The 26,153-nt window shown below is 49.6% G+C and overlaps 2 protein-coding genes and 1 pseudogene across 5 annotated transcripts in view; 2 read left to right on the top strand and 1 right to left on the bottom strand.

The window, feature by feature from the left end:
* The window catches only part of EXOSC7 (exosome component 7), a 29,351-nt gene extending 22,406 nt beyond the window's left edge, over window positions 1-6,945 (top strand). For all 3 annotated transcript variants that reach the window (XM_082347500.1, XM_082347501.1, XM_082347502.1), the window contains exons 6-8: window positions 2,342-2,465; window positions 3,530-3,685; window positions 6,696-6,945. In XM_082347500.1, coding sequence (XP_082203626.1) covers window positions 2,342-2,465; window positions 3,530-3,685; window positions 6,696-6,800 — 385 coding nt within the window. In that variant the 3' untranslated portion in view covers window positions 6,801-6,945. The remainder of the gene's footprint in view (window positions 1-2,341; window positions 2,466-3,529; window positions 3,686-6,695) is intronic.
* The window catches only part of LOC309607393 (small ribosomal subunit protein uS19 pseudogene), a 48,259-nt pseudogene that overhangs the window by 7,188 nt on the left and 14,918 nt on the right, over window positions 1-26,153 (bottom strand). Inside the window, exon 3 of the transcript XR_014249664.1 lies at window positions 16,779-16,866. The product of XR_014249664.1 is annotated as a small ribosomal subunit protein uS19 pseudogene (transcript). The remainder of the gene's footprint in view (window positions 1-16,778; window positions 16,867-26,153) is intronic.
* CLEC3B (C-type lectin domain family 3 member B) lies at window positions 16,251-24,658 on the top strand. The gene is made up of 3 exons (XM_082347510.1): window positions 16,251-16,503; window positions 20,587-20,685; window positions 24,099-24,658. The coding sequence occupies exons 1-3, from the start codon at window positions 16,395-16,397 to the stop codon at window positions 24,497-24,499; spliced, it is 609 nt and encodes a 202-aa protein (XP_082203636.1). The 5' UTR covers window positions 16,251-16,394; the 3' UTR covers window positions 24,500-24,658.

The following is a 26,153-nucleotide window of genomic DNA, read 5'->3' as shown; positions in this document are numbered from 1 at the left end:
TTAAATATATTTTCAGCACTCAGCTCAAGAAACAGAACACTGCCAGCCCCCCAGAAGCCCTCCCACCCTGTACCCCCATGCAAGTCGCTATACCCACAGAGGATAACCACAGTCCTAAAACAGTAGATTGGTTTGTGCTTGATATAAATGGAATCACGCAGTGTTTTCTCTATGTCTGCCTCATTCACTGAGCATTATGTTTTGAGACATCTGTATTGTGGCCTGTAGTCATAGTTTGCTTTTTGCTGTAGGGTGTTCCACTGTGTGAATATGCCACAGTTTATTTAGCAGTTCTTCTGTTGATGGATCTGAGTCATTTCCAGTTTTGAGCTATTGCAAATAGTGTTAGTAGATAATGCAAAACAGTTTTCCAAAGTGCTTTTACCAAATGATACTCCCATTAGCAGTGTATAGAGTCTGAGTTGCTCTACATCTTTGCCAGCCCTTGGATTTCTTTTTGTCTTTTTAATATTAGCCGTTCTGGTGGGTATACCTTGGTATCACATTTTAGTTTTACTTTGCACTTCCCTGATGAATATTTAAGTTGAGCACCTTTCTGTATGTTTATTGGCTATGTGAATAGCCTCTTTCATGAAGTTCCTGTTGAAGTCTTTTGCCCATTTTTCTGTTGGGTCGTGTGACTTTCTTTTATGTTTGGTAGGAATTCTTTATGTAATATGTTAGTTTATATATACACACACACACACACAGAGAAATATTTTCTCCACTCTGGATTATCTTTTAGTTTCCAAATAATGCCTTTTAATTGTTTATTTATTTATTTATTTAGGCTGTGTCGGGTCTTAGTTGCAGCACGCGGGATCTTCGTTGCAGCATGCGGGATTTTTAGTTGCAGCATGTGAACTCTTAATTGTGGCATGTGGGATCTAGTTCCCTGACCAGGACTTGATCCCGGCCCCTTGCACTGGGAGCATGAAGTCTTAGCCATTGGAGCACCAGGGAATTCCCCAAATAATGCCTTTTGACAAACAGAAGTTCATAATCTTAATATATATTATATTATACACACAGAGGCATATTTTGTTTTACTGCACTTCACTTTATTGTGCTTAGCAGATACTGCGTTTTTTACGAATTGAAGGTTTGTGACAACGCTGCGTTGAGCAAGTCTATCAGTGCCATTTTCCCAACAGCATTTTCTCACTTCATGTCTCTGTATCATATTTTGATAATTCTCGCAATATTTCGGACTTTTTCATTATTCATATATTTGTTATGGTGATATGTGATCAGTAATCTTTTATGTTACTTACCATTGCAAAAAGACTATGACTTGCAGAAGGTTCAGATGATGGTTATCATTTTTTAGTAATAGAATCTTTTTAAATTAAGGTATGTGCATTGTCTTTTTTTTTTTTGGTTTTTTGTTAGATAAAATGCTATTGAATACTTAGTAGACTGCACTATAGTGTAAACATAACTTTATAGGCAAAAAAATCATGTGACTCACTTTATTGCAGTAGTCTGGAACCAAACCTGCAGTATCTCCAAGATGTGCCTCTGTGTGTGTGTGTATTCAATTATAATATAACTGAATCTGTTATTTTTTTCTCCCCTTTACAGTGAGTACTTTCTGTCCTATTCAATAAATCTTTGTCTACTCCAAGGTCATGAAAATGTTCTTAGTTTTTCTTATAAAAGCTTTATTGTTTTATCTTTCACCTTTACATCTGCAGTCCATTTGGTATGTGTATGGTGAGAGGTAGGGATCCGGATTCATTTTTGGATATCTGGTTGACTAAGCATCATTTTACATTTTATTTTTTTAATTTATTTTTTTATTGAGGTATCATTCATTTACAGTATTATATTAGTTTCAGGTGTACAACATAGTGATTCAGTATTTTTTTATGTTATACTCCATTTAAAGTTATTATAAAATATTGGCTATATTCCCTGTGCGCTACAATATATCCTTGTACCTTATTTATTTCATTCTTAGTAGTTCATGCCTCTTAACCCCCTACCTCTTTCTAGCCCCTCTCCCCTTCCCTCTCCCCAGCATCATTTTTTTTTTTTTCCGGCCACGTGGCATGCGGGATCTTAGTCCCCTGACCGGGGATCAAAGCCGGGTCCCCTGAAGTGGAAGCGCGGAGTCTTAGCCACTGGACCGCCAGGGAAGTCCCTGCCTAGCATCCTTTTTTAAAAGACCTCCTTTCCTCACTGCACTGTGTCACCTGTACACTTCTGGCAGGGCTGACAGGGAGCTTAGGCATAGCATGACTTCATCTCGTGAGGCACAGGGATTCCAACTCAAGAAAAAGAAGTTATCATCCTTCCTTTCAGTTAGTGGGAATTTTAATTGTGCTTCTGCTTCTAGGATACCAAGAGTTCGTGTTCTGGAAGATGAAGAGGGCTTGAAGGACATTGAACTGTCCGACGACCCCTATGACTGCATCCAGCTAAGTGTGGAGAACGTCCCCTGTATCGTCACCCTGTGCAAAGTATGAGCTTATATCTCATGGTTTTTGTCTTCCATGTGGATCTCCTTCAACCCCAGCCCGTTAAGGTTACCTAATAGATTGAGAAGTTATAGTTTCACAACCCATATAGAAGTAGTCTTAACCCAAATCAAATAATTTTGTTATATTAGAGACCACTACCACGAGCAGCTCTTTCTTTTCTTTTTAACTGGAAGATAATGGCTCTGGTCCCAGGAGCACACGAGTGGGTTCATAGTAACAGTAGCCAGAGTTTGCTAAGCTCCTTCTACCTACCAGGCATTTCACCAAAACACCCTGAATGCATATTTCCTTTAATTCTCTCAACTCTATGGTGTCTACGCTGCTTGAGTAGTAAAAGGGTGGTTGAAAGGTGGACACTGTCCCCTCTGTGGCCCTAATGTCCACATCTATGAAATAAGGGGGTTGGAGCAGGGCCTGGGTGTCTAATACATCAAGTGTGGTTTTTACATTAGCACTGAGGCCTGTGGAGCGTAACACCTGGCTGATGCTGATGTGTAACTGGCACCGCCCAAGGCTGTGCAAAGAGGTCTGTTTTGGCTGAGACTGTCGCTGATTCCATGCAGGATTCGTTATATAAAAATCAGACTGAACCAGTCAGGTTTAATTCCACCAGAATCGCTTCACCCAGGCTCTGGTAAAGCATTGGGACAACCGGAGCCACCTGCCCTTGACTCATTCTTGAGCATGTCCCTTAGCATGGGCCCTCTTGATTCGTCTTTGTCCTCAGTGAAACTTCCAGGGGCCTGTTAGAAACCCCCTGGTTGGCCTCTGACTTGGAAGGTCTCTGAATTATAATTCCAACCACCCTTCCCCCTACCCCATATTTCCATTTCATGCTTCTGTTACACTGCTTACACAGTAGCCTGCGATAGAGTGATCGAACGGTACTTCAAATATTTTCCATATGAGCAGAAACTAAAATAAGACCTAAATGGGAGATACAGCTTCTTTGCTGGTGTAGATATTCCCTCCACGAGGCTCTCAAAAGTGGGGATCTGGGATGTGCGTTGCCCACGCACGTGCTCTGCTGCCTGACTTTGCAGATCGGCTATCGGCACGTGGTGGATGCTACTCTTCAGGAGGAGGCCTGCTCCTTGGCCAGCTTGCTGGTGTCCGTGACCAGCAAGGGAGTCGTGACATGCATGAGGAAAGCGGGAAAGGGCAGCCTGGACCCAGAGAGCATCTTCGAGATGATGGAGGTGAGACTGGTTCTGAGGCAGGTGCTTGGACCTGGCTGGGAGTGCTGGCTGCCTCCTGCCCCCTTGGTCACACTGTGGGAATTCTCCCCATTGACCCCCTTCACCCCAGGCTTGGGACTTGGAGAGCAGCTGGTATGAGCCAGATGTCGCTGAGCTAGCTGAGGTGAGGGCTCTGGACCAGGAAGTGGCGACCTGCTCATAAGAGTCTCTTATGATCTCCCTCTCTCATCCTCAGTTCCACATTTCTGAATGAGAATATTGGACTGAGAAGGTGAAGAGTCACTTGTAACTCCAAAATCCCAAGTTTCTGTGATTTGATGAGGGAATTGAAATCCTGGCTGACTGCCTCCTGTCCCTTGAAGGGAGTGAGCAGAGGTGGAGACAGGGGGCTGAAGGATGGCCATCTCCCCATTCTTCGTGGGTCTGGAAGTGTTTAAGTGGAGATGAATAGGAAAGGTGGGAAATCCTCTCGATTGGCAGATTGCTCCCCTCAGGTCTCCTCGGGCCTGGCAGCACCACTAGGGTGCTTTCCAGCTGCTCTGTACTGATTGGTCGACAGGTCTGTCCCCCACATTGGCCTGGAAGCCCCTCTGCGGCAGGGACCAGGTCCTGCAGACCTGTGTCTTTCCAGACCTTCCTTCCCTCGTGTCCACCTCGACTTTCCAGAAGTCTTTGAGGACTTTGAGACTGACAGACAGACTGACTGACTGACTGACTGAATTGCCAGGAACAGAGTTAGCCAGCCCCAGTTTTTTGCTTTAGGTAACCACTGCCTCACAACACATGCCCAGAGGTCATCTATACTCTTCTTTCATTTCTAGAAATAGTGACTTCTCACTGAAGACTCTAAGCACTTAATGTCTGTTTTTATTTTTGTCATCTTACTTGGAAGCAAAAAATTGGCCTTGTGTATAGTGTTGAGGGCCCAAGCATAAGCTCTGAAGACAGACTGCCCAGGTTGCAAATGTGGGCTCCGGGCCACAGTTCCCTCATCTGCAAATGGGGATAACAACAGTAGTAGTGCCTGCTGCTGTGGGTGTTGTGAGGGGTGGGCAGGCTGAGTGGAGGGGAAGCACGTGTCAGAGCGTCTGACGCGTCGTCAGTTTGCAGTAAGTGTCAGCTCCTACTCTGTGCCCCATTGAGCATCCTGAGTTCAGGTGTCTCCAACTGTGCATGGCAACAAGGGTTCTTCTTAAACAAAAGCTCTTAAAAAGCTTTATAATAAGTTCTACCAAAGGCCTCTAGATGAGTGGCTCTCAAATCTTGTTTTCGAAGGAACTCCCCCCTCATCCCCCCCCCCAGGAGAGTTTGATGAGAATTGCAGTATCTAAACAACAACAAAAGCAGTAAATAGTTAACGTTTATTGTGTGCTTACTACGTGTCAGACCCTGTTTTTAGTGCTTTAAATAATATCGTGTCATTTACTCCTCAACAACCCTGTGAGGAAACTGTTGTTACCCTTATTTTTATAGACGAGGAATTAAGGCACGTAGAGAATAAGGAACTTGCCTACAGGCCTCACAGCTTGTAATTGCGGGAGCTAGGATTCAATCCTGGACTGTGTGCCTCCAGTCAAGAGCTATTTTAACCTCATAAACCAGGTCGGCCGTGGATGGGTGGGAGAACCAGAGTGCTGTCCAGTGAGCTGGGCTTCATCCTCCCCCGGGGCTCAGGAATGAGGTCTGCAGACCTTGCTCAGAGGGACCATGGCCCTGAGGCCCTGTCTCACCCTTTGTCTCGCACGGGGAGGCAGCATTCTGGAGATGCCGCTCGTGGTAAAGCTTAGAAACTCAGGTTGTTGTGCGGCTGCCACCCCCAACCTCTGCAGTCTCTTTCCTGCAAGTCCAGGTTCAGACTTCTCAAGTCCTGGTGTCCTGTCTGTCTCGTCTCCTCTTCTCCTCTCCCTGCCTTCATTCACATGAATAATCAGTTCCCCTACTTGATCAACTTGGACATTTTTTCTTTTTTCTAATGTCATGATAAAAATCTTTCCAAAGTCACTTTGGACCTTAACCCTGACTTTGCATTTCATAGAACTGATCACTCCCCAGCCGATAGACTGAGATCTTCTCTTCATACGAGTTTTCAGTTAATTCTTGGAGTCTCATCCCTTGTTATAGTCAGGGGTCAGGGGAGAAGGCACACAGCCCTAGGGAGAATCCACCTATGACTAGGAGGATTAGGGTGGGGGTCAAGGCCTGGGTGTCTTTCTCCCTGACATTGTTGGGAATGGAACCAGTGGCACAGGTGAAACTAAAACTGCTATGGGAACGTGGAAGGCTTGATGAAGAGACTTGCAGTTGGTTCACTGTATTCTTAAAACGATTCATGGGACAGAAAAACAGTTGCCTAAAGAAAGATTTTTGTTGTATAGTTGGGTTTTTTTTGCCGGGGCCCCCTTCTTTCTGCTGTGTAGGAAATCTTGTGGGTTGTCTTACCTCTTGATCTGTCTTGATTCCAACATTTCACGCCTTTAGCATCTCTGCATGTCAGTAACATCAAAGACTCTATCCGGGTATTGACTTTGGTCCTATCTGAGCAGGTCTCCTTTGGTGGCAGGTGAATTAGAAACTGCTTATTAACATGGGTCCTCAGCACCATCTGTTCCTTCATCAGACAGATTTTTGGATTCTCTGTGGCCTCCCCATGCCTTCTCACTGCAGCACAGTGGCTGTAACCAAGACCTGATTGGGTTGACAGTTTTGCTGCTTCTAGTGGCAGCAGCTAAGGACTGAGGCAGCCTTTGTTGCTTGCTGCTTTGGGGTTTGCCTTCTTCTTCTTCTCTTTTTTTTTTTCCTTTTTCAAAATGGAAGTTTTTCCAGAATGCAACTACTATGTAGTTGGGGTTTGGGGTTTGTTTTTATATTGACTTGTTAATTAAAGTCCTGTAAGGCAGATGGAACGCGTGCAGGTTTACAATGGCTAGCTGGCGGGGAGCTTCTCTTGGTCAGAGTGTGTGTGCCTCACAAGCGGGCCTGTGCCCTCTTCCATCCCTTCTCTGTCCTGCAGACCAGCAAGCGCGTGGGCAAGATGCTGCACACCTCCCTACAGAGCGTTCTACACAAGGAGGAAAGCCTGGGGCCCAAGAGACAGAAAGTTGGATTCCTGGGATGATTTGCACATCAACCCCCAACTGCCACGTGTTTGTTTTCTACTTTTCCTTTTAAGCTGAAGTCTGTATACATTTTTCTTAACTATTATGAATTTAAGGCAACATTTGTACATGTAAAATTAAAGTCTGTTTTCTGGTCTGGCTTGATATGGCTAGAGTTCCGCAGCTATAAGCCAAGATGCCATTCAGTGACCCCTCAGAGAGTCTGACCCTTGTCTAGTGAATGACAACTAAGTCCAGAGGTCTGCTCCAATGCCAGGGCTCTGGTCACAGGCCTCCCCAGGGAGACTTATCACCTGCCACAGGAGATCAGAACAACAACATCAAGACCTAGCAGAAAAGTGGTTCAAAGGAAATGTTTATGATATGTATATTGTCAATATTTCTCCCCTGTAGAGCCTTCAAAATAAGAATCACACACAAAAAATAAATTCGCCTCGTGTATTTGGGGGCTTCTTGGTAGGGGAGGTGGAGGAGGCGCTCTGCTCCAGGTACGGACCCAGGGCTTCTGCCTGGCTGGTGAGCCTTCCCGAGTTTTGGGGGAAGCCCAGTTCTTGCTTCTTGCCCTCCAAGAGATTCCCAACCTAGCTCCCCTAGAGTCTGGGACTTAACATGTACTTTGGTCCTTAGCCAACCTTTCTTATCACTCTTGTTTGGAACTTGCTTTGTGTTTTATAGCCACTCCCTGGTGTTTTGTAAGATTTCCATGTTTTATCAGCATTAAGAGGGCTGCTTTAGAGATGTTGTCATTTGATTACTCAGCTCACCTTCCTACTCTGGGGACAGAAGAGAGGCCATTCTCAATGGCGCCAGAAGGCTTTTTCTATAGGCCTGTGTTCTACTCACAGTGCAGTGTGTTGGAATTAAGTCTATTCATGGGTTGAGCAGTCTCTATTTTTTCTCCAGGGGAACTGAAACTCCCCAATCAATCTTAAAGAGATCCCTGGGGAAGGAGCTGATTCATGAAAGAGCATATTTCAGCCATGGCATTTACTCTGTGCATTTCAGTTAGACAAATAGAGTAAGGAGTTAGGAAGTTATTGCCTAATGCAAAGAACATAATGTGAGCTGAAGCCCTTAAGGACTGACTCCAGAGGTCCTGGCGTGGGCATCTCCTCCCGGCATGGCCAGGTATGTCCTGTGGAGAGAAGCAGCTGCCTAGACTTGGACCTGGAGCTGCTGCCCTGTTGAGAGAACAGCCTGGGTTCTCTTTTTTCTTTATTTTTTTCCCAGTGATTGTCCTTACAGGCGCCATGACAGTGCTCCCAGGGAGGCAGCAGTCAGCCTGTTTCTCTTCCCCTGCCCCTGGTTGACTGACTGTGCTGGAACATTAACAGTGGGACTGCACAGATGCAACTAGAATGTGAATAAAGTTTAGAAACCTTCAGTTTTGATGATTAAAGACATCAGATAGTTGAGACAGACAGGTGAGGCCTTTCCAGGCCAGTTGTACAACAGCTACCCAACTGGGCCTGCTGGCTAAGCATTTATGGTGCAAATGAAGGGGAGAAGTAGATGTTAGCATCTGTGTCTACCACCCCATCCATACCTTTCCTTGAAGGCCACCCTACCTGGAAGAAGCGTACATCACAAATGAAACAAAATACCAAATGAGCAAGGTCTCTCCAGAAGAGGCTTTATTAGAATTGTCTGATGGTTGCAGCTCTCAGAATAAGAGAAAACTGAAGGCAGAGACTGGCAAAGACTTGGAAAAATATTGTCCTGGGGAAATCCACTGCTTCATCCAGCAGAACCAGAGCTGTCTTTAGTGGCCATTAAATAAATGTCAGGGAGAAAAACTAAAGTCAGCCAAAAGGCAATCAACAGCTTGTGGGTGGGGAGGGTAAGGGTGGGCATAGAAGGAATGAAATGTTATAGAATATTCAAATTGGTTTTATTGTTTCTGTGATTCCTTGGTCTCTCAAACTGTAAATTCAAGCCTGCAAAACACATGAATTTAGAATACTGACAGCAGTTTGCATCTTGCTCAATAAACTGCCAGTCGAGCATAAATCTGTGCTATTCAAAACTTTTTGGAAATAATCTGGCAGTGGATATTAAAAGTCTTAAAAATTTCATGCCCACTGACCTAAAACTCCACTTCTGGAAATGTAACCAAAGGAGAGTAAAAACATGAAGTATAAAGAAGTTCATGCCAGTATCACTGCTTGTGCAAGAATGGCAGAGCTGCAAAGGAGCCTGAAGGTGCATCCTTGGCAGGTTCCTTTGCCAGAGACAAAGGGCTTTCCTCAGGAAGAAAGGGACTCTGACCTGGGATAAAGACAGGATCTTGGTCCCTCATTTTCCCCGGAACACTTTAGGCAGGCAGAAGAAGCCCCCACCCCTAGCTAAAGGAGAGCAGCCATTTCCCAAAAGAAACACTATACCAGTTCCCATGCAAGGACCATACTGAGGCAGATGTCTCACGAGGTGATACTTGTCAACCTCTGCCCCACCTTCCCTCATTGGCTCCAGACCCATAACTAGGCTCTGATTACAGCCCATCCTGAGCAGGGAAATGCAGTCCCTGCCATGGGAAGAAAGATATTACTCATCAAAATAATTGCAAGACCTGGCTTGGCAGGTACCAAGGAAACAGAGGTGGCAGTGGATCTGAGGGTGCTGGACCAGGGCCAGGGCTGAAAAGGGGGTTTAATGTCCTACCAAGGAGGTCTGAAGCTGTCCTAATTCACTGCTGGGATAGCCCCTGAAGTTGGACCTGGCCAGCACCTGAAGTATATGAGGAGGAGATACCAGAATTGAATAAACTGAAAAAGCAACAATGCTTCTTAGATCTGTAAGAGAAGTGAGGTCACAGGGCAACCACTGCTCCCCAAATCAGAGAGACCAACAGGCAAATCCAGAGAAATTAATATAGCTATATGAAGCTTACTTTAAATATGAGACATATAGATTAAAAGTATTAATAAATGGAGGAAGAAAGATAAACCATGGTAACATTAATCAAAAGAAAGCTAGAGCAGCTATATTAATTTCAGACAGACAAGACTTCAGAGCAAGGAAAGTTATCAGGAATAAAGAGGAACATTACATAATGATAAAGGGGTCAGTTATCCAGGAGGACATAAAAGTCTGTAATGTGTATATGCCTAACAACAGAGCATTAAAATACATGAGGTAGGACTTCCCTACTGGTGCAGTGGTTAAGAATCCGCCTGCCAATGCAGGGGACACAGGTTCTATCCCTGGTCCGGGAAGATCCCACATGCCGCGGAGCAACTAAGCCCACGCACCACAACTACTGAGCCTGCGCTCTAAAGCCTGCGAGCCACAACTGTTGAGCTCGTGTGCCGCAACTACTGAGCCCGCGTGCTGCAACTACTAGGCACAGGTGCACCTAGAGCTCGTGCTTTGCAACAAGAAGCCACTGCAATGAGAAGCCCACACACCATAATGAAGAGTAGCCCCGCTCGCCACAACTAGAGAAAGCCCACGCATAGCAAAGACCCAACGCAGACAAGAAAAAAAAATGTTTAAAAAAAAAAATACATGAGGTAAAACCTGATAGAACAGCAAGAAGAAATACATGAATCCACTATCATAACTGGAGATGTCAACACCACTCTATCAGAAATGGACAGATGGAGCAGGCAGGAAATAGGTAAGGACATATTTGGACTCACCAACACCATCAATCAACTGGACATAATGGACATCTATAGACTGCTGCATCAATCAACAGCTGGATACACACATGGAACATTCACCAAGATAGACCACATTCTGGACCATAAAATGCACCTTAACAAATTTTAATAAAACAAATCACAATGATCTGCTCTCAGAACACAATAGAATTAAACTAGAAATCAATTACAGAAAGATAGCCAGAAAATCCCAAAACACTTGGAGATTAAACAACACACTTCTAAATAACAGCTGGGTCAAAGAAGATATCTCAAGTGAAATTACGTATTTTGAACTAAATGAAAACGAAAACACAACTTATCAAAATTTGTGGGTTGTAGCAATAGCAGTGCTTAGAAGGACATTTATAGCCTTGAATACATGTATTAGAAAAGAAGAAAGATCTAAAATCAATCATCTAAGCTTCCACCTTAGGAAACCAGAAGAGCAAATTAAATCCAAAGTAAGCAGAGGAAAAGAAATAATAAAAATTAGAGCAGGGCTTCCCTGGTGGCGCGGTGGTTGAGAATCTGCCTGCCAATGCAGGGGACATGGGTTCGAGCCCTGGTCTGGGAAGATCCCACATGCCACGGAGCAACTAGGCCCGTGAGCCACAACTACTGAGCCTGCGCGTCTGGAGCCTGTGCTCCGCAACAAGAAAGGCCGCAATAATGAGAGGCCCGCGCACCGCGATGAAGAGTGGCCCCCACTTGCCGCAACTAGAGAAAGCCCTTGCACAGAAATGAAGACCCAACACAGCCAAAAATAAAAAATAAAATAAATAAATAAAAATAAAGGAATTCCTTAAAAAAAAAAAATTAGAGCAATATAGATATCAATGAAATTGAAATCAGAAAATCAATGAAACCAAAAGCTTGTTCTCTGAAAAATTCCAGAGAAGGGAGAGAGCTTTAGAAGGGAGCAGTCTGTCACCAGTCATTTCATTCCCTGGGGGCATCTGCAGATTCTGGACATGGGCTCTACGAGGAGTTCCATGGGGGGAAAAAGAGAAACCAGCAAAACTTAACTAGTGAGGTTGTGCAGGGCTAGTGTGATAATTTGGAAACTTCAGGATCCCTAAATGCACAACTGGGTTTATATTTGTTGAATTTTAAGGCCATTTGTGGAGGGGTGGAGGGACAGGTGTCAAAAAGGCAGATGGAAATCTATAGTATCCTACAGAACTAATCAGATTTTCTATTTCTTCCTGTGTGAGCTATTACAGCTGAAGACATCAGGTAAGTGCAAAACGGCCACACGCCCAGCTTACTCTTCCCAAATTTACAAGTCAGGTCATCTACTGTCTCGGTCCTGGAGTGGAAGGAGTAAAGCGGTGGACAGAGGCCATGGATCTCTGAGGGCCATGCAGCTTCTCACACCAGTCCTCCTTTCCCACACCTTTGCAGGTGGCCCAGCTGCCTCACACACAGGATCTCCACATGCTCCTTACAAGAATCCCACTGTGTAGGCAGAGATTATTGCCCTATTTTATGAAAGCGGAATCTGGGTCTTGAATAACTTGCCCCAGAAGACACAAGTGCCAGGTGTCTGAGCTCCATTTAGAATCCAGGAGTCCCAGTTCTCTTTCCACTAGGATACTGCTGACCTTTAGGGACAAAACAACAAGGAATGTGGCCCCATGGAGCCAAGAACTTGTCTAGGTGGGGTATTGCCTCCCCCAGTACTGTGTGCCCCAGGGCCTGGCACACAAGGACAGAGGCAATACTTGTTGAATGAATGACAACAAGGTTGTCAAAAAGGGTTCAAAAAGGAGCAAATGACTTTCCTAATGACGGTCACTGAGACCATGGTAACAGGCCATTTGTCTTTGGTTCTGACTAAGGGCCAAGACTGCCCTTGCAATATTCTTGGAGATGTGCACCCTGGATGTTCTTACCTTTGAGGAGAGTGTGGAAATTCTCTGCTCCATAGGCGGGGCCCCATTTCTGTTGATACAGGGCCAGTGGAGCTAAAAGGAAACATCTGTGCAGGGAGAGGGTAGGGGTGGGGGATGGTTCCACGTTGGGCCAGAAGTTTTCATGTTGTTTGGGCTGACATGGGTGGGGTGGCCAGAGCTTGTTTTATATAACTCAGACTTCCAACAGCTTTGGAGGGAAAAAACAACCACTTGAAACCTGAAATGTGCCTTTTAGAGCTCTCTTCAGATTTTTCTGCCTCTGGCTTTATTGTCAAGATGATTCTTTGTGCAGGGAAACTGATGTGAAAAGACTGGGCCCTGAGGGTGGTGTGTTAGCTCACAGACTTTTCCTTGAGGGTGGGTCATTTGTGAACCTTAACCCAGCATCGTTCTCCTGGCTGAAACCACCCCCGCTTGCTGCCCTACCGGCTGGTTCAGAGGCCTCCGGGACGGTGCCACCAGAAGATCTTTTATGCTGGGACGATGAAATCCATAGACCTCAGCAGGGCTGTTGGTGAGTCCACTGGAGGTGGCTGCAGTGCTGGTTCTCACCTGGCCAGGGAGAGCTGGGGGTGGACAAGAGGACACGGGGGTTTACTGGCCATAAGCTTATTACCACTGGCAGCAAATGAGGCGTGGTGGCTACAAAGAGGTGGGTTCTGAACAGCGTGTCCCTTTGGACCACAGGAGGCACAGGCCCCTGCCCACGGCAGACCGCTTGAGAAAATGCACACCACAGCGAGGACAGTGACAAGCAGAATTCTATCCAAAGGTGATTTTGGGAAGATGAAAAAGTCCAGGAACCATATCTCAGAGGAAAAGTTGGGAGGAAGCGGCGAAGGAACACAGGAGACAGTCAAAGAGGGACGGGAAGGCCAGTTGCAAACATTTGCTGGCCTCTTAAATGACTGCTCCAGAGGCCGGCGCCAGGGACCACAGGGTGATGTTTCGGAGGCCTGCCTGCCTCACCACAGGGGGACTTTATAACAAGCTGAGCGTCTAATGATGGAACCAGCTGCTTTGCAGAGTAATGAGCTGCTCGTCCCAGGAGGGATTTAAGCAAGCACATGGAGACATCTGACAGGGTCAGTGGAAAAGGACAGCCCATATCGAGTGGTGGTTAAACCAGGTGGCCTCTTCCCATCTGCTTTTTAGCTCAAAGGTTGAGGGACGGTGGGCCACTTGCCTTTGTTGAGGCCCACCTCAGTCCCACTGGCACAGAGGGCCCCTCACATTGCACTCCCAGGACCTCACACAGGCCTGGGCACATTGTGAAGTGAATGAGGGACCGACGGAGCAAGAACAGTTCCAGGCAGGTCCTGACACAGCCTGGCTCCTGTGTGGCTCCTGTGGGATGACACGTAGAGCAGGGGGTTCCGGGTTTCTGAACGGCCACAGCAGAGCTTCTCTGGGACCTCCTCCCCAGCATAGCCAGGGCACAGCCTCAACAATCAGGCCTGTCCTGGCCTATACTTGGAAACAAACTCCTCCCATTTCCCTGCTGCCAAAGAGCTGAGGTGAGAAAATCAGGAAAGCAATGGAGCTTTAAAAAGAAAAAAAGAATCGTAATTTTCTCTTGCCATGTGCTACCCACCCAAAGTTCCAGGAAGCAAGGCTCCCTGCCTGTTAGGTTGCATAATCCTCGGCCCTAAACCGTCCCACTGAGGGGCCGGCTGTGAATATAAAACCCTCTCCCATTCTGAGAATGTGAGGGATGGCCCCTGACAGAAAGGGCCACACAGAGTGCCTGCTGCCTGCCCCAGGCTCCTGCCCTTGGGGACCACAGGGGGAGGTCAGCCCGGCTGGGCTGCAGGCACATCCCTCCCCAAATCAGATGGGGCAAGGCCGGGTCCCTGGAAGAAAAGCCTGAATTACATAGCACTGCATTTTCTTTTGGAACAATCTAAAGCTCACAGAAAATCTGCAACTACAGTACAAAGACTATTTTTCCCCTGAGCCATTTTCGAGTGAGTTGTCAACCTGATGCCCAAAGGTTGTGCTTTAGTGCATGTTTCCTACTGACAAGGCCACTCTCCTCCGTAGTCACAACACACCATCCAAACTGGACAGTAACATCCAAGGGGTACATCCCTGCCACGTGCTCCTCAGACGCATCAAGTTTCTCCAGTTGTCCCAAGGGCATCCATGACAGTGGAAGGGTCTGGTCCAAACACGTTGCGTTTGTTGCTCTGTGCCTGCAATCTCCTTCAGTCTGAAACAGTTCCTCAGACATGTCCTGGACAGTTTTGAAAATTGCTGGGCAGTTGTTTTGCAGAAAGCCCCTCAGTTGGGCTAGTGTGGTGTTTCCTCGGCAGGAGTCTCACGGAGGTGATGCCGCATTCTCCTCACCGCAGCCCATCAGGGGCTCACGTGCTGCAGGCTCGCCATTTGGCCCATTACTGACGATGCTTACTTTGGTCACTTCATTCAAGTGACATCTTCCCGGCTTCTCCACTGCGAGGTGACTCTTTCCTCTTTGTAATTAATAAGTATTTTGTGGGCAAGTAATCTGAGACGATGAAAATACCCCATTGCTCATCAGACTTCCAGTGTATTCGCTTATTTATTTATATCTGTGTATGCTCATGATTTCCTGTTTTGCTGTTACTGTCACTATTTTGATGTTCAAACTGTCCCTGATTTTGGCCCCAAGAAGCTCCTTCAAGCTGGCTCTGTGTCCTGGCACGTTCCCATCCTTCTTTAAACAATTCCTTGCTTTCTGGCAAAACAACTTGTTCTGGGCTCATTTTCTACTTTTCCTGCCCCAGCCATTTCTCCAAGGTGCTCTGGTTCCTTTTAGTGGAAAGCTGTATTTATTACAGAAGGTGGCACTTGGATGCCAGGAGTGCTCGAGGCTTTGGAGGCATTGCTGCTCCACCCAGACAGCTGGCAGACTGATGCGCACATTTCCATTGACATTTATAGATTCCTCTTTAGGTGTCGAAGTCCACAACTGCACACCAATAGCACCAATTTTAATCCTACACCATAGGTTTCATTCTAGTTTTCTCTCTGTATTTGTACCTCCCTTTTCTGACAATGAGAAACCTGGCTCCCATGGTCTTTAATAAATGTACTTATTCGATGGGGTGCCCCTGTATGTAACCACTCTCTCACCTCTGCCACCACCCGCTCTCTCATGCGGACCACCTCTTCTCCTCACTTGGACTCCAACACTCCATGTAGGACCTCTGCTCCCCTGGGGGTGCCCCCCTCCACCCTGCTGCGCCCTGACACCCCACACCACGCTGCTCCTCACGGGGACATTCTTTTCTCCCCGCTCCATCTCTGACACCACTCTGGGGCACCATAGCTGCCCCTCTCCCACCATGGTCACCTCTACTTCAGGACAGGATAGTTGAGGAACAGAAAGTGAAAAAAGGAGAGGACTCCCTTGTATTTTTAACCAAAGATACATCAAGTGCATAGAGACAGAACCACAAAAGAATCACAGCAAACATTGTAGACAATCCAGCGGTCAGCACCAGCTCACTCTGTAAGGAGACATCATTGTGTGACCATTCTGGAGTAACCCCGCTTGGGGTCAAATACTGGCACTGCCCCTTACAGCTGGGTAGCTTGGGTTCCCTTAACCTCACTGAGCCTCAGTTTCCTCAACTGTAAAATGGGGAAATGACAGCACTTCCCTCATATTGCTGGTGTGAGGCCTCCACAAGGCCAGGGAAAAGTATGACCCAGCGCCTGCCCAAGGTAACTGCTCAGCAGATGTGAGCTATGACAACTAGCGTGCATTTTTCAGAATCCTAGAAAATAATGACTCTGTTTTAGAAGGCGGGGCCAGGATGCTGGGTGGGTGTTCCCTGGGCAGCGAGCCTCTGTGGCTCCAAGGGCTTCCTCCTTTTGCAAGCGTTTTTTTTGGCACTCCCGCAGCCAACTCTGGGAGGGTTTCCTGGACAGAGGTCGTCGTGGCAGTTGCCTTAGACGTGCAGCCCAGGCCACAGCCGCCAGTGCTCTCTGACCCAGGTCCACTGCAGGCGGCGGCAGCAGCAGCCCCAGCCGGTGCAGCAGCATGGAGCTTTGGGGGCCCTACTTGCTCCTCTGCCTCTTCTCCCTCCTGACCCAGGTCACTGCTGAGACACCTACCTCCAAGGTCAAGAAGGCTGCAAATGTTAAGAAAGGTAAGGAGGGGGGTGGGGCCCCTCCCCATCCTCCAGGGAGCTGGTCGCCCTCTCCTTTGCAGGTCCTCACTCTCCTTCCCCTCCTTCACTTTCCCTCTCCATGAGTCCAGGGAACTTCAGTGAAGTACCCCTTGGGACCTGGGAGAGTCCTCCAGCAGCAGGGGCAGTTGTCAAAACTGTAAGAGTCACTGGCTCTTAGAATCGGAAAGAAGCTTCCACATCACCTAAACTGACATCCACTCCCCCACCACCCCAATATTTTACAGAAATCAAACCTTTGGCTCAGAAGTCTGGACATGTCCGACTCTCATCAGGAATGTTGGCAGGCTTTCCCTTGTCATCTCCAAACCTCAGGTTTCTCAACTGTAAAATAGGGATTGTGGCATTTGCTCACAACGCTGGTTGTGAGGATTTAATGATAGAAAACATGTGAAGTGTCTGGAACATAAGATATACTTGATGCACGGTGGGGGCGGGGAAGGAACAAGTTAATTCTTAGTTCTATAGTGTATCACAGCCTCAAGGAAATAAAAATGTTCAAACCCAAACTAGGATAGTGGAGGCAGCTTTGCTCTCCCTCTGTTGCCTCTGGATTTGGGGTGTCCTTGGGTTGCCTTGGCCTCAGCAAGGCCTGCCCTTGGAGCCCTGCCTGCAGTGAGGTCACCGCGGGCTGTTTTGAGACAACATTAGTGAAATGCCATGGCAATGAACCGGGCTGTCACCCCCCACAGGGCTCCAAAGCGAGGAGAGAGTTCCAGGGGATGAGAGTGCTGATTAAGCAGAGAAACAGGTGGCTGGGGCCAAGAGCACAGAAAAGGCAAGGCAGAGGGGCATGGGCCACCCTCAGGCCCCTCTCTGAGCCTCTTCTGTAAATGGACAGCTGCCCACTGGTCACAGACGATGTACGTAAGGGCACATTAGGACCATGGAGACCCACAGGCCTGCAACACAGAATGGGCAGATCTGGGTGCTGATAGGAAATAATCCCCAAGGTTCAGTTCATAAAGTAAACAACAAAAAGTTCAATACTTTGAATGGATACTATGCTGACACTGGTTTTGAAAAAGGGACTTATATAAAAATATATATTTACTTGTATATGCATAGAATTTTCTGGAAGGATCCACAAGAGTTAGTAACAGTGATTACCTCTGGGAAGAAAAACTAGGGAGCTAAGGGCAGACCTGATTGGGAAGGAGACTTTGACGTTTTGAACTGTTTGGGTTTTTGAAAGTTATATGGCTATATTACCTTTTACAAAACGTTCATTAAAAAAAAGAAGACTCACAGCATGCATGGTGTGTCCACGAACGTTAGCTGAAATTGCCACCAAGGATGTTCTTTGTAAAGGATACACAGTTCCAAAGGCAAATAACAGAATTTTTGAATGTGGAAAATAGTTGCTAATTTCTCAAGTTTACCAAAGATTTAGTATGTATTTACTTAATCATGTAAATCATGTATTTGATCATATGGACAAGAAGGTCAAACCAGACAATGCCCTGGTCCTCTGCAGCTGTCACACTTGAACCCTAGCTCCATGTGGTCCCCATGGAGGTGGCCCATGGAGGTTCAGGACTCTGGAGGCCCGCAGAACAGCTGACAGAGCAAGAGTGGAGTGTCCTGTCCAGCCCTGCCTCTTGCTGAAACCCACTGCAGCTTGGTTTTTCTTCCTTCAACCTGCTGCCCACCTACACCACACATGCTCACAGAGCTCTTTCTCCAGGTCGGGGCCAGTATACGTGCTGAACACTCTAGCAGACAATCAGCATCCCTGCTCTTAAGATGTGAACCAATTTGAGAACCACGGTGGTTCTCCCTCAGGAATCATCAGCATCATCTGGGAAATACATTAAAATCCAGGCACCTGGGACCCACCCCCAGAAATGCTGGATCAGGGGCTGGAATGGGCCCCAGCATCTGCCTTTCCCACCAGTCTCCAGTGATTCCTGGGAGCAGCCAGGACTGGGAATCAAAGGAACAACCTAGTCATAGGGGCCAGTGCACAAAAGTGGGGGAGGGTGTCCGGAGGAGGGACAGTCGTGCCCAAGGAGACCCCTCAGTGCCCGCTGAGTGGTGGAGAACAAGCTGGCAGGATGGACGAGGGGAGGAAAGGACAGCATGTGCTATGCCCCCACGCTGGCCCCCAGGGTGGGATGAGAAGGGGGAGAGCCCAGGCTGCTTCTGGGAGCTCATCTGCCCCTGGCGTGGGGTGTGGCCTGAGCCAGCTGTATGGGGGTCAGCCAGACGTGAGGCAGGGAGGGCTTGGGCGGCTGGAGCTCCAGGGGCCATGTGGCCACACCTGGCAAAGGAGCTCAGGTGGGGAGGATGGCCTCACAGGGGGTCACAGACTCTTAGAACAGGGACCTGGGGACCTGAGGGCATCCATTTCAATAACATGCATCAGGAATCTGAGGCTCAGAGTGAGGGGCAGCACAAGGGCTCCGACTCCTAGCCCAGAGCTGTAGAAACACCCAACTCCCACGCCTTCCTCAGTGGAGTTCTGTTAGCACCTTGCTCCTTGGCCAGTCCCTGGAGGGCCCCTCATACACCCGGGCACCTTGGTGCAAATCACAAAAGGCTCCCCCCTCTGAGCTGACGAATTATAGAAGAGCATCCCTTTCTCTGGTGTGGTCAAAGAGCACAGCCAGGGCAAGGCTTAGGGGCTGGACATGGGCCCCCACCTGTCCCCTCAGCTGAGTGCCCTTGTGCAGTACCCAACTTTCACAACTTTACATGGTGCCCTGTGCTGGTGCATCACGGGACTGAGTACAGAGTTGCTGTGAACCACTGAGGCAGAGGCCCACTGAGGCACACATAACCCAGTCAGGCTAGTTTGCCAGCCCCAAACATTCCCTTTTTTGCCTTGCTCATCTGGGTGTTAATTTCCTCATATTTGGTAAGTTACATCATGAATTTCTATATATGCCAGTATGTTTCTTGCTCACGTTTCCTGCGATTCCCCTGCAAAGGAATCTGGGGTGGACAAAGGTCTGACTTCACCCCTCATACCGTGGACTTTATGCAGGCACAGCCAAATGGACCATGGAAGCGCTTCCTCACCCTCTACCCAAGCTGAGCTCAGCCTTTCCTGAAGCTCCTGGGATTTCAGAAAGACTGGGGTCCACCCACTTAGCTCTCAACTTACACACACAGAGAAAGACATTTCACATCTGCCTCTCATGCATAACTGGCTCCAAACGGGCCTTTGTGCTCAGGAACGCTCACATTAGGAACCTGCTGCCATCACGGACGTGGGGAGAACAAGCTTGGAGCCGTGCAGACTCGGGTTCGGGCTGCTGGCTCTGCCAGTTCAGGCGAGTTGCTTCAGTCTGGCCTCAGTTTCCCGTCTGTGAATTGGTGGTGGTATAGAAGAGACACGTTACCCACGTCACAGGGCTGACGATGAGCCCAGCACTGGTCACACGCTTTATTTCTCTTAGTCTTTACTCTTCTTCAGAGTCCTTGGAGGTGGGGCTGTTATCATCCCATTTTACAGATGAGGACAGTGGATTCAGGGAGGCTGTGGAACTTGCCCAGGTCACCCACATGCATGCAACCTCAGAGCCTGTACACACGTTCACCTGTGCTGCTGCACACAGCCCCAGGCCGAGCGCCTGCCCTGCTGGTCTGTGTCTTGTTCCTCCAGCCTGGGGAAGTGAATCTGGGAGGTCTCAAGGGCCCCTGGTCCTGCTTCCTGTGCTCTGTTCTCCTCTAGAGCTGGGAGGGTGGTTGGGTGTCACCGAAGGAGCTGTCTGCACCCTCCACCCCGCTCCTGCCAATCCCAACCCCATCTGATCCCAGCAGCTCTCCTAAACAATGCAGCACAGGTCTCACTTTAGCAAGAGCAAGTGACGGATGGTCTCCCGGCAGAAGGAAAATCACGAGCGATCACTTAGACTACCACCGGCAGGGACAGGGAGAGAGAGAGTATGCCAAGACATCAAGGTCGAGGGGAGTCGTTTCCCTCGTCCCCTTGTGGCTGACAGTGGTCCACCCCTCCCAGTCCCTGCCCTGCCCCAACCCCTACTGCCTTTCTCATGTGTTTGTGATTGTCCCCACTTCCTTCTGACTTCATCCTAGATGCCGTGAGCCCGAAGATGCTTGAGGAGCTCAAGACCCAGCTGGACAGCCTGGCCCAGGAGGTGGCCCTGCTGAAAGAGCAGCAGGCCCTGCAGACGGGTGAGTGCACGTGGCGGCCTCTCCAGGCAGGGGTACATCAGACAGAGGGGCTCAGGCCAGCAGCCAGCAACCCACCTGTAGCCTCGAGCCAGCACCAGGGCCCTGGCTGGCCCCTGTAGTCCAGGGCACTGGATTCAAGGAGCCCCCTCCTCAGCCTGCTTCTCTCAGGAAGATCCCCTGACGTGTGGAAGCAGCAATGTCCCAAAAGGACAACAAGTTCTCCCACAAGAATCCATTACCGCCCACTGGAAGTGCGAGCCCTGCAGCGCTCATGGAGCAGAGGCAACCCTAATGAACCCCAGGAGACCCTCCGCTCAGCCAGCCCCCACAGCCCTACAGGGCGTGAGCCTCATTCCCTGTGTCAGCAGCTTTGCTGAGGCTGCCACTCTTAATCATCATTATGCTGAGGCAGGATTTATCACCCCTATTTTAAAGAGGGGAACTGAGGCATAGAGAGGTTCTGGTTTTGCCACACCCACCTGGCTAGTTAGTGCAGTTTAGGATGGGAATGGAAGCAGCCTGCCTGGTGCGTGCTGGGTGTGAGGAAAGGTGGGCTTTGGTCTTCCTGGCCCTGCACGAACCAGCTAAGCCAGGATGGACAAAATACACGGCTGCAGAGCCCGGGGACACAGCTCGTAGCCACCTGCCCTAGCACTGCCTGGCCAGCCTGCCTGGGCAACCTGTTCTCTTTCTCTCCACCAAGTTCCTTTCATATTGTCTCTATTTTCCACACATCTCAAAACTCACCTACTTCTTCGTGACCTTGCCCTGGAGAACACAGAATACAGACTAACAATAATACTTAACACACGGGGGAATGTTTAAAATGAGCACAGTGTTGTTCGGGGCCTCAGTTTCCTCATCTGTAAAGTCGAAGGGCTGGGGGTGGACTTGCAGGGCAAGCTCTAAGGTCTCATGTCTAAGCTCTGTGCTTGTGCCAAGACCATGCAACCCAGATGCCACTTGCCTCCTGAGGTGGGTGATGTGGTGGGGACCTCCCCATGCAAAGTCCATGGCATATGGAGAACTAAACACCCCCTCCATGTCTGCTGATTCCCAGGAGGTTCACGGGCTCCTGGCCTCCTTGGGGACCTTCTCCCTCTCATCACCCTCTCCTTTACTACCGCTACCTGCAAATCACCTTGTCAATAACCCCACACAAAGCACTCTTGAGTTCTCCTGACCTAACTGAAGAGTTGAGAGAATCAGGGGTTAGGGGAGCAACCCTCCGCTTCCGCCATCTGCCCCTTCCCTCCCCCAATCAGCAAACACACATGAGGTCCTCCCCCAGCGAGCCTCTGCCAGGCACAAGGAGGCAGAGGTGACCCAGCCGGGGTCCTGCTCTGGGAGCCTCAATATATTCATGAAATCAGTGTATTCACTGGAACCCGCACGTGTAGGAAGATAAAGAAGGATTCCAAGCAGAGGGCATGGTAGGAGCAAAGCTATGGAAGGCCAGCAAGAATCAACGGGATCATGAATAGGCCAGAGTGACAAAATGTCAGTAACGATGGTAAGGCACTGGGAACTGATACTTATTGAGGACTAACTATGTTGGAGGGAGTGTTGCAGGTGGGGTTCCCAAGAAGTGGCCCCGAGGTGGAGTTTAGCCTGCAGGAGGTTTATTAGGGAGCACACCCAGGATCAGCACCCAGGGAAGGGAAGAGACAGAAGGACGCAGGAGTGGGAAGAGTGCCCTGCGCGTCTCAACGAAAGCCTCAGCCAACTGCAGAGGGAGCCCTGACGACGGGAGGGCCCTTCAGAGCTGTCCTGAGGTGGGGCAAGAGGGCTCATGGGCCAGTCACTGGGTGCAGGCTGCTCTGGGAAGGGGGCACACCATGGGGGAGGGGGCTGTCTTCCGCTGATGCAATCCCCAAAAGGGCTGAGAGTTAAGAGTTGTCTCCCAGCAGCGCTCCCAGCAGCTGGGGTAGTCAATCCTTCACCCCAAGGGGGTCTTGGTGGCGTGTCAGTGTCCCCAGCAGGAAGGAAAGGCAGTGTGGCGCCAGCCTGGGAAGGGCAATGAAACCCGGCTAGGATGAGCTGCAGGATAGCACGCGGTAGGGCTGGCTGCTTTGGGACGGCATCTGTGAGTAAAGACACCTCTGTGATGCTGCAGGCCTGGAGTTCAGAATTCCAGGAGTGCCAGGTGCTCACGGGGACATGGAGATGTGTGTTAAGTGAAAGCAACTGAGTGAGAGGGTGAGTGAGTGAGGGGATGGGGGTGGGGTGGAGTGCAGACCCGCCCCTAACACTTTTGGGGTCAGGAGCAAGAGGACAAATGGAGGCATGTACCCCAACTGCCTAAACATTTAAGTTACAAACCCAGCTGAAGAACAAACTGCTGGGACTTCCCTGGTGGTCCAGTGGTTAAGACTCCATGCTTCCAATGCAGGGGGCCTGGGTTCGATCCCTGGTCAGGGAACTAGATCCCGCATGCCGCAACGAAGATCCCGTGTGCTGCGACTAAGACCCGGCACAGCCAAATAAATAAATAAATATTAAAAACAAAAAAACCCCCAAACTGCTAAGTTAAAACATTCTACGCTCCTAAGCTGACCAAATATATACCTTCATCACAACCTTTGAGACCAGATTCAAATTTAGAATCTTGGACTCGGGTTCCATGCCTGAGAGAGCTAGCCCCTGGCCCACCGCCTGGGCCATCTCTTCTGTCCCGGGGGCTTGCCCGTCTCAGCTCCATCCTCCCAGTCGCCGCCCCAGAAGAGGCCCCTGGCAGACTCTGGGAGCTTGCTTGGGCCCCTGGGGCAGGGCTTTGGGGTCCTGGGTACCTGGAGTGTGGTCTAGGCTCTGGGTAGGGATGTCCCCTGGCCCTGCAGCTTCTTGATCTTAGGGAGGGTGGGGCTGGAGGAAGATCAGAGCAGGTGGCTCCGCCTGGGCTCCCCGGGAAGCCCACTCTGAGATGGAGTTTATTTATTAGGGAGAGCCCGGGGTCCCAACTGTGAAGGGAAGGAGGGGTTGGAAGCAGATTGGGCAGAGGGGGAGCTGAGTAGCAACACAGGCCCAAGGCCAGCCTCTGCCACCCTGTGGAGCCTCCAAGTTAAAAGGCCCCTTCAGACTTATCTTGCTTGGGGGAGAGATGACCCTACCTCTTCCCCTGGGCACTGGATGAGGCACCCAGGAGAGGGATGTGACCTTGAGGGAGGGGCCGTGTGCAGCTGAGGGGGCTGACCTCACTCCCAGCAGCAGGGGCTCCACCACCTCTTGAATGGGGATCTGAGATGTGCATCAGTGCCCACCACAGCACGGCCCTCTGGCCTGGGTCTGAAGCCTGTCCATGGAGGACAGGATGTACAGGGATGGGATGGAGGATGGTGTGACTGCCCCTGGCGGTTGGCTCTCGGCTCCGGAACCGGAGACTTTGGGTGACGTCCATTTCCCCCCCTCCCCCCCAGTCTGCCTGAAGGGTACCAAGGTGCACATGAAGTGCTTTCTGGCCTTCGTCCAGGCGAAGACCTTCCACGAGGCGAGCGAGGACTGCATCTCGCGAGGGGGCACCCTGGGCACCCCGCATACGGGCTCTGAGAACGACGCCCTGTACGAGTACCTGAGCCAGAGTGTGGGCAGCGAGGCCGAGGTCTGGCTGGGCTTCAACGACATGGCGGACGAAGGCGCCTGGGTGGACATGACTGGAGGCCATATCACCTACAAGAACTGGGAGACAGAGATCACCGCACAGCCTGACGGCGGCAAGGTCGAGAACTGCGCTGCCCTGTCCGGTGCGGCCAACGGCAAGTGGTTCGACAAGCGCTGCCGGGACAACTTGCCCTACGTCTGCCAGTTCGCCATCGTCTAGCGGGCCGAGAGGGGCGGGGGCGGGGGCAGAGTCCGGGGGCGGGGCCAGGGGAGGGTGGGATCTTGAGCCCTGGAAGAGGGGCCGTGGGACCTTCCCGCCCCGCATCCCCGCCCCCGCGCGCTGGGGGCCTCCTCTTGCAAATAAAGTGGGTGCAGCTTGGCGGAGAGTGGCTGCGGTCTGTGCCAGGTCCGAGGGGTGGGGAGTCCAGGAGCCCGGCCGGAGCCCAGGGAGAGGTCGCTTAGAAGGAGGCGAGTAGGGAGGTGGTGAAGGATGGCGAGCTGGGCGCAGAGGAGGGGGAGGAGGAAAAGAAGAGGGGGGACGAAGGAACCCCTGACTGCTGCTGCCTTTTTAAAATTAAATAACTTTATATTTCATTGGATTTCCCACTTACAGAAAAGTTGCAAGAATTCCTGTATACCCTTCATCCAGATTCCACAAATATTAATGTTTTCCCATATTTGCTTATCCTTCTATTTTTTTCCTGAACCGTTTGACAGTGAAATGCAGACGTGATGCCCCTTTACCCCTAAATATTTCAGTGTGTTTCCTGAAAGCAAGGACATTTTCTCACGGAAGCAGAGCACTATTATCAAGGTCGGGAAATGAACACTGATACAATATTGTTATCTAAGTTACAGCCCTTATTCAGATTTCCAGGCTTCTTACTGCAGACTCCACTTCCTCGTGTTGGAATCCAGCATCCCCTCCACAACTCCAGAGGAGGAGGGACACCCCCACCTGACACCCTCCTGTTGGGGATTCATTTCTGGGGTGCACTGAATGCTGAGTCCTGTCGGGGTGAGAGCACAGGCTGCCCACGGGGGATATTTGCATCCGCCTTCTTGCCCAACAAGGGGGCTGGTTCAGGAGCCAAATATGACAGTGGCCAACATTGCCTGACTGGTGTGTCCCCCTCCTTCCCGCTCCTCACAGAAAGTTCCACCCTAGCAATACCAGCTACTACTTATTGAGCCCACAGACTCGCAGGCACTCTAAGTATGTCATCTTACTTAATCTTATCCACCAGGACAGGCGTGTTATTATCCCAGTTTTGTAGAAAAGGAAGTTGAGGCTCAGGGAAGTTAAGTGACTTCCGTTGGTCACATAGCTAGTAAGGAGCAGAGCCAGGATTACAAGGGCCTTGGCCTTTCCACCACCATGATACTTGTCTCATGTTACTGGAACTTCCCTGAGATAAAACATCAGAGAAGTGGCCTAGTGACCCCCAGAGGCTATTGGCCAGCTCCTGGTGTGACCTGGCCCATCCAACCATGTAGGCCCAGCTCTAGTGACACCCTTAGGGGAGGTCTTCCCTATCACATCAGCCACGGCATCATCCACTGTGTGGACTGTGCCACATCTTTTCTCCCTGGTTGTCTTCTAGTGTGTCTTGCCTTCAGTAATAAATTGATGATAGTTTGATTTGATCAAGGGGAGTGGGCTGGGCTGGGGTAGGTAGCTTACAATGAACTGTGTGCGTACTTTGTGCCAGACAGCCTGCTTGGCATTGTCACAGAAAGCATCTCGTGTAATTCCACAGTTATAGGAAGAGGTAATGATGGATGAGATCCATTATAGGTGCAGAAACTGAGGCTCAGAACAGTAATGTGATTTTTTTCAAGACGGCCTAGTAAGTGAGAAGCAAAAATGCGAT

Source organism: Balaenoptera borealis (genome assembly GCF_965194805.1).
Source record: "Balaenoptera borealis genome assembly, chromosome: 12".
Lineage (NCBI taxonomy): Eukaryota > Metazoa > Chordata > Mammalia > Artiodactyla > Balaenopteridae > Balaenoptera > Balaenoptera borealis.
The sequence above is the reverse complement of the archived record's forward strand: the minus strand, read 5'-3'. Positions and strand labels throughout refer to the sequence as shown.

Bases quoted from the DNA above. Each gene is read 5' to 3' on its own strand.
- CLEC3B (XM_082347510.1), top strand. From the start codon at position 16,395: ATGGAGCTTTGGGGGCCCTACTTGCTCCTCTGCCTCTTCTCCCTCCTG. The intron at 16,504-20,586 runs GTAAGGAGGGGG...ACTTCATCCTAG, and splicing joins GGCTGCAAATGTTAAGAAAG to ATGCCGTGAGCCCGAAGATG. The intron at 20,686-24,098 runs GTGAGTGCACGT...CCTCCCCCCCAG, and splicing joins GCAGCAGGCCCTGCAGACGG to TCTGCCTGAAGGGTACCAAG.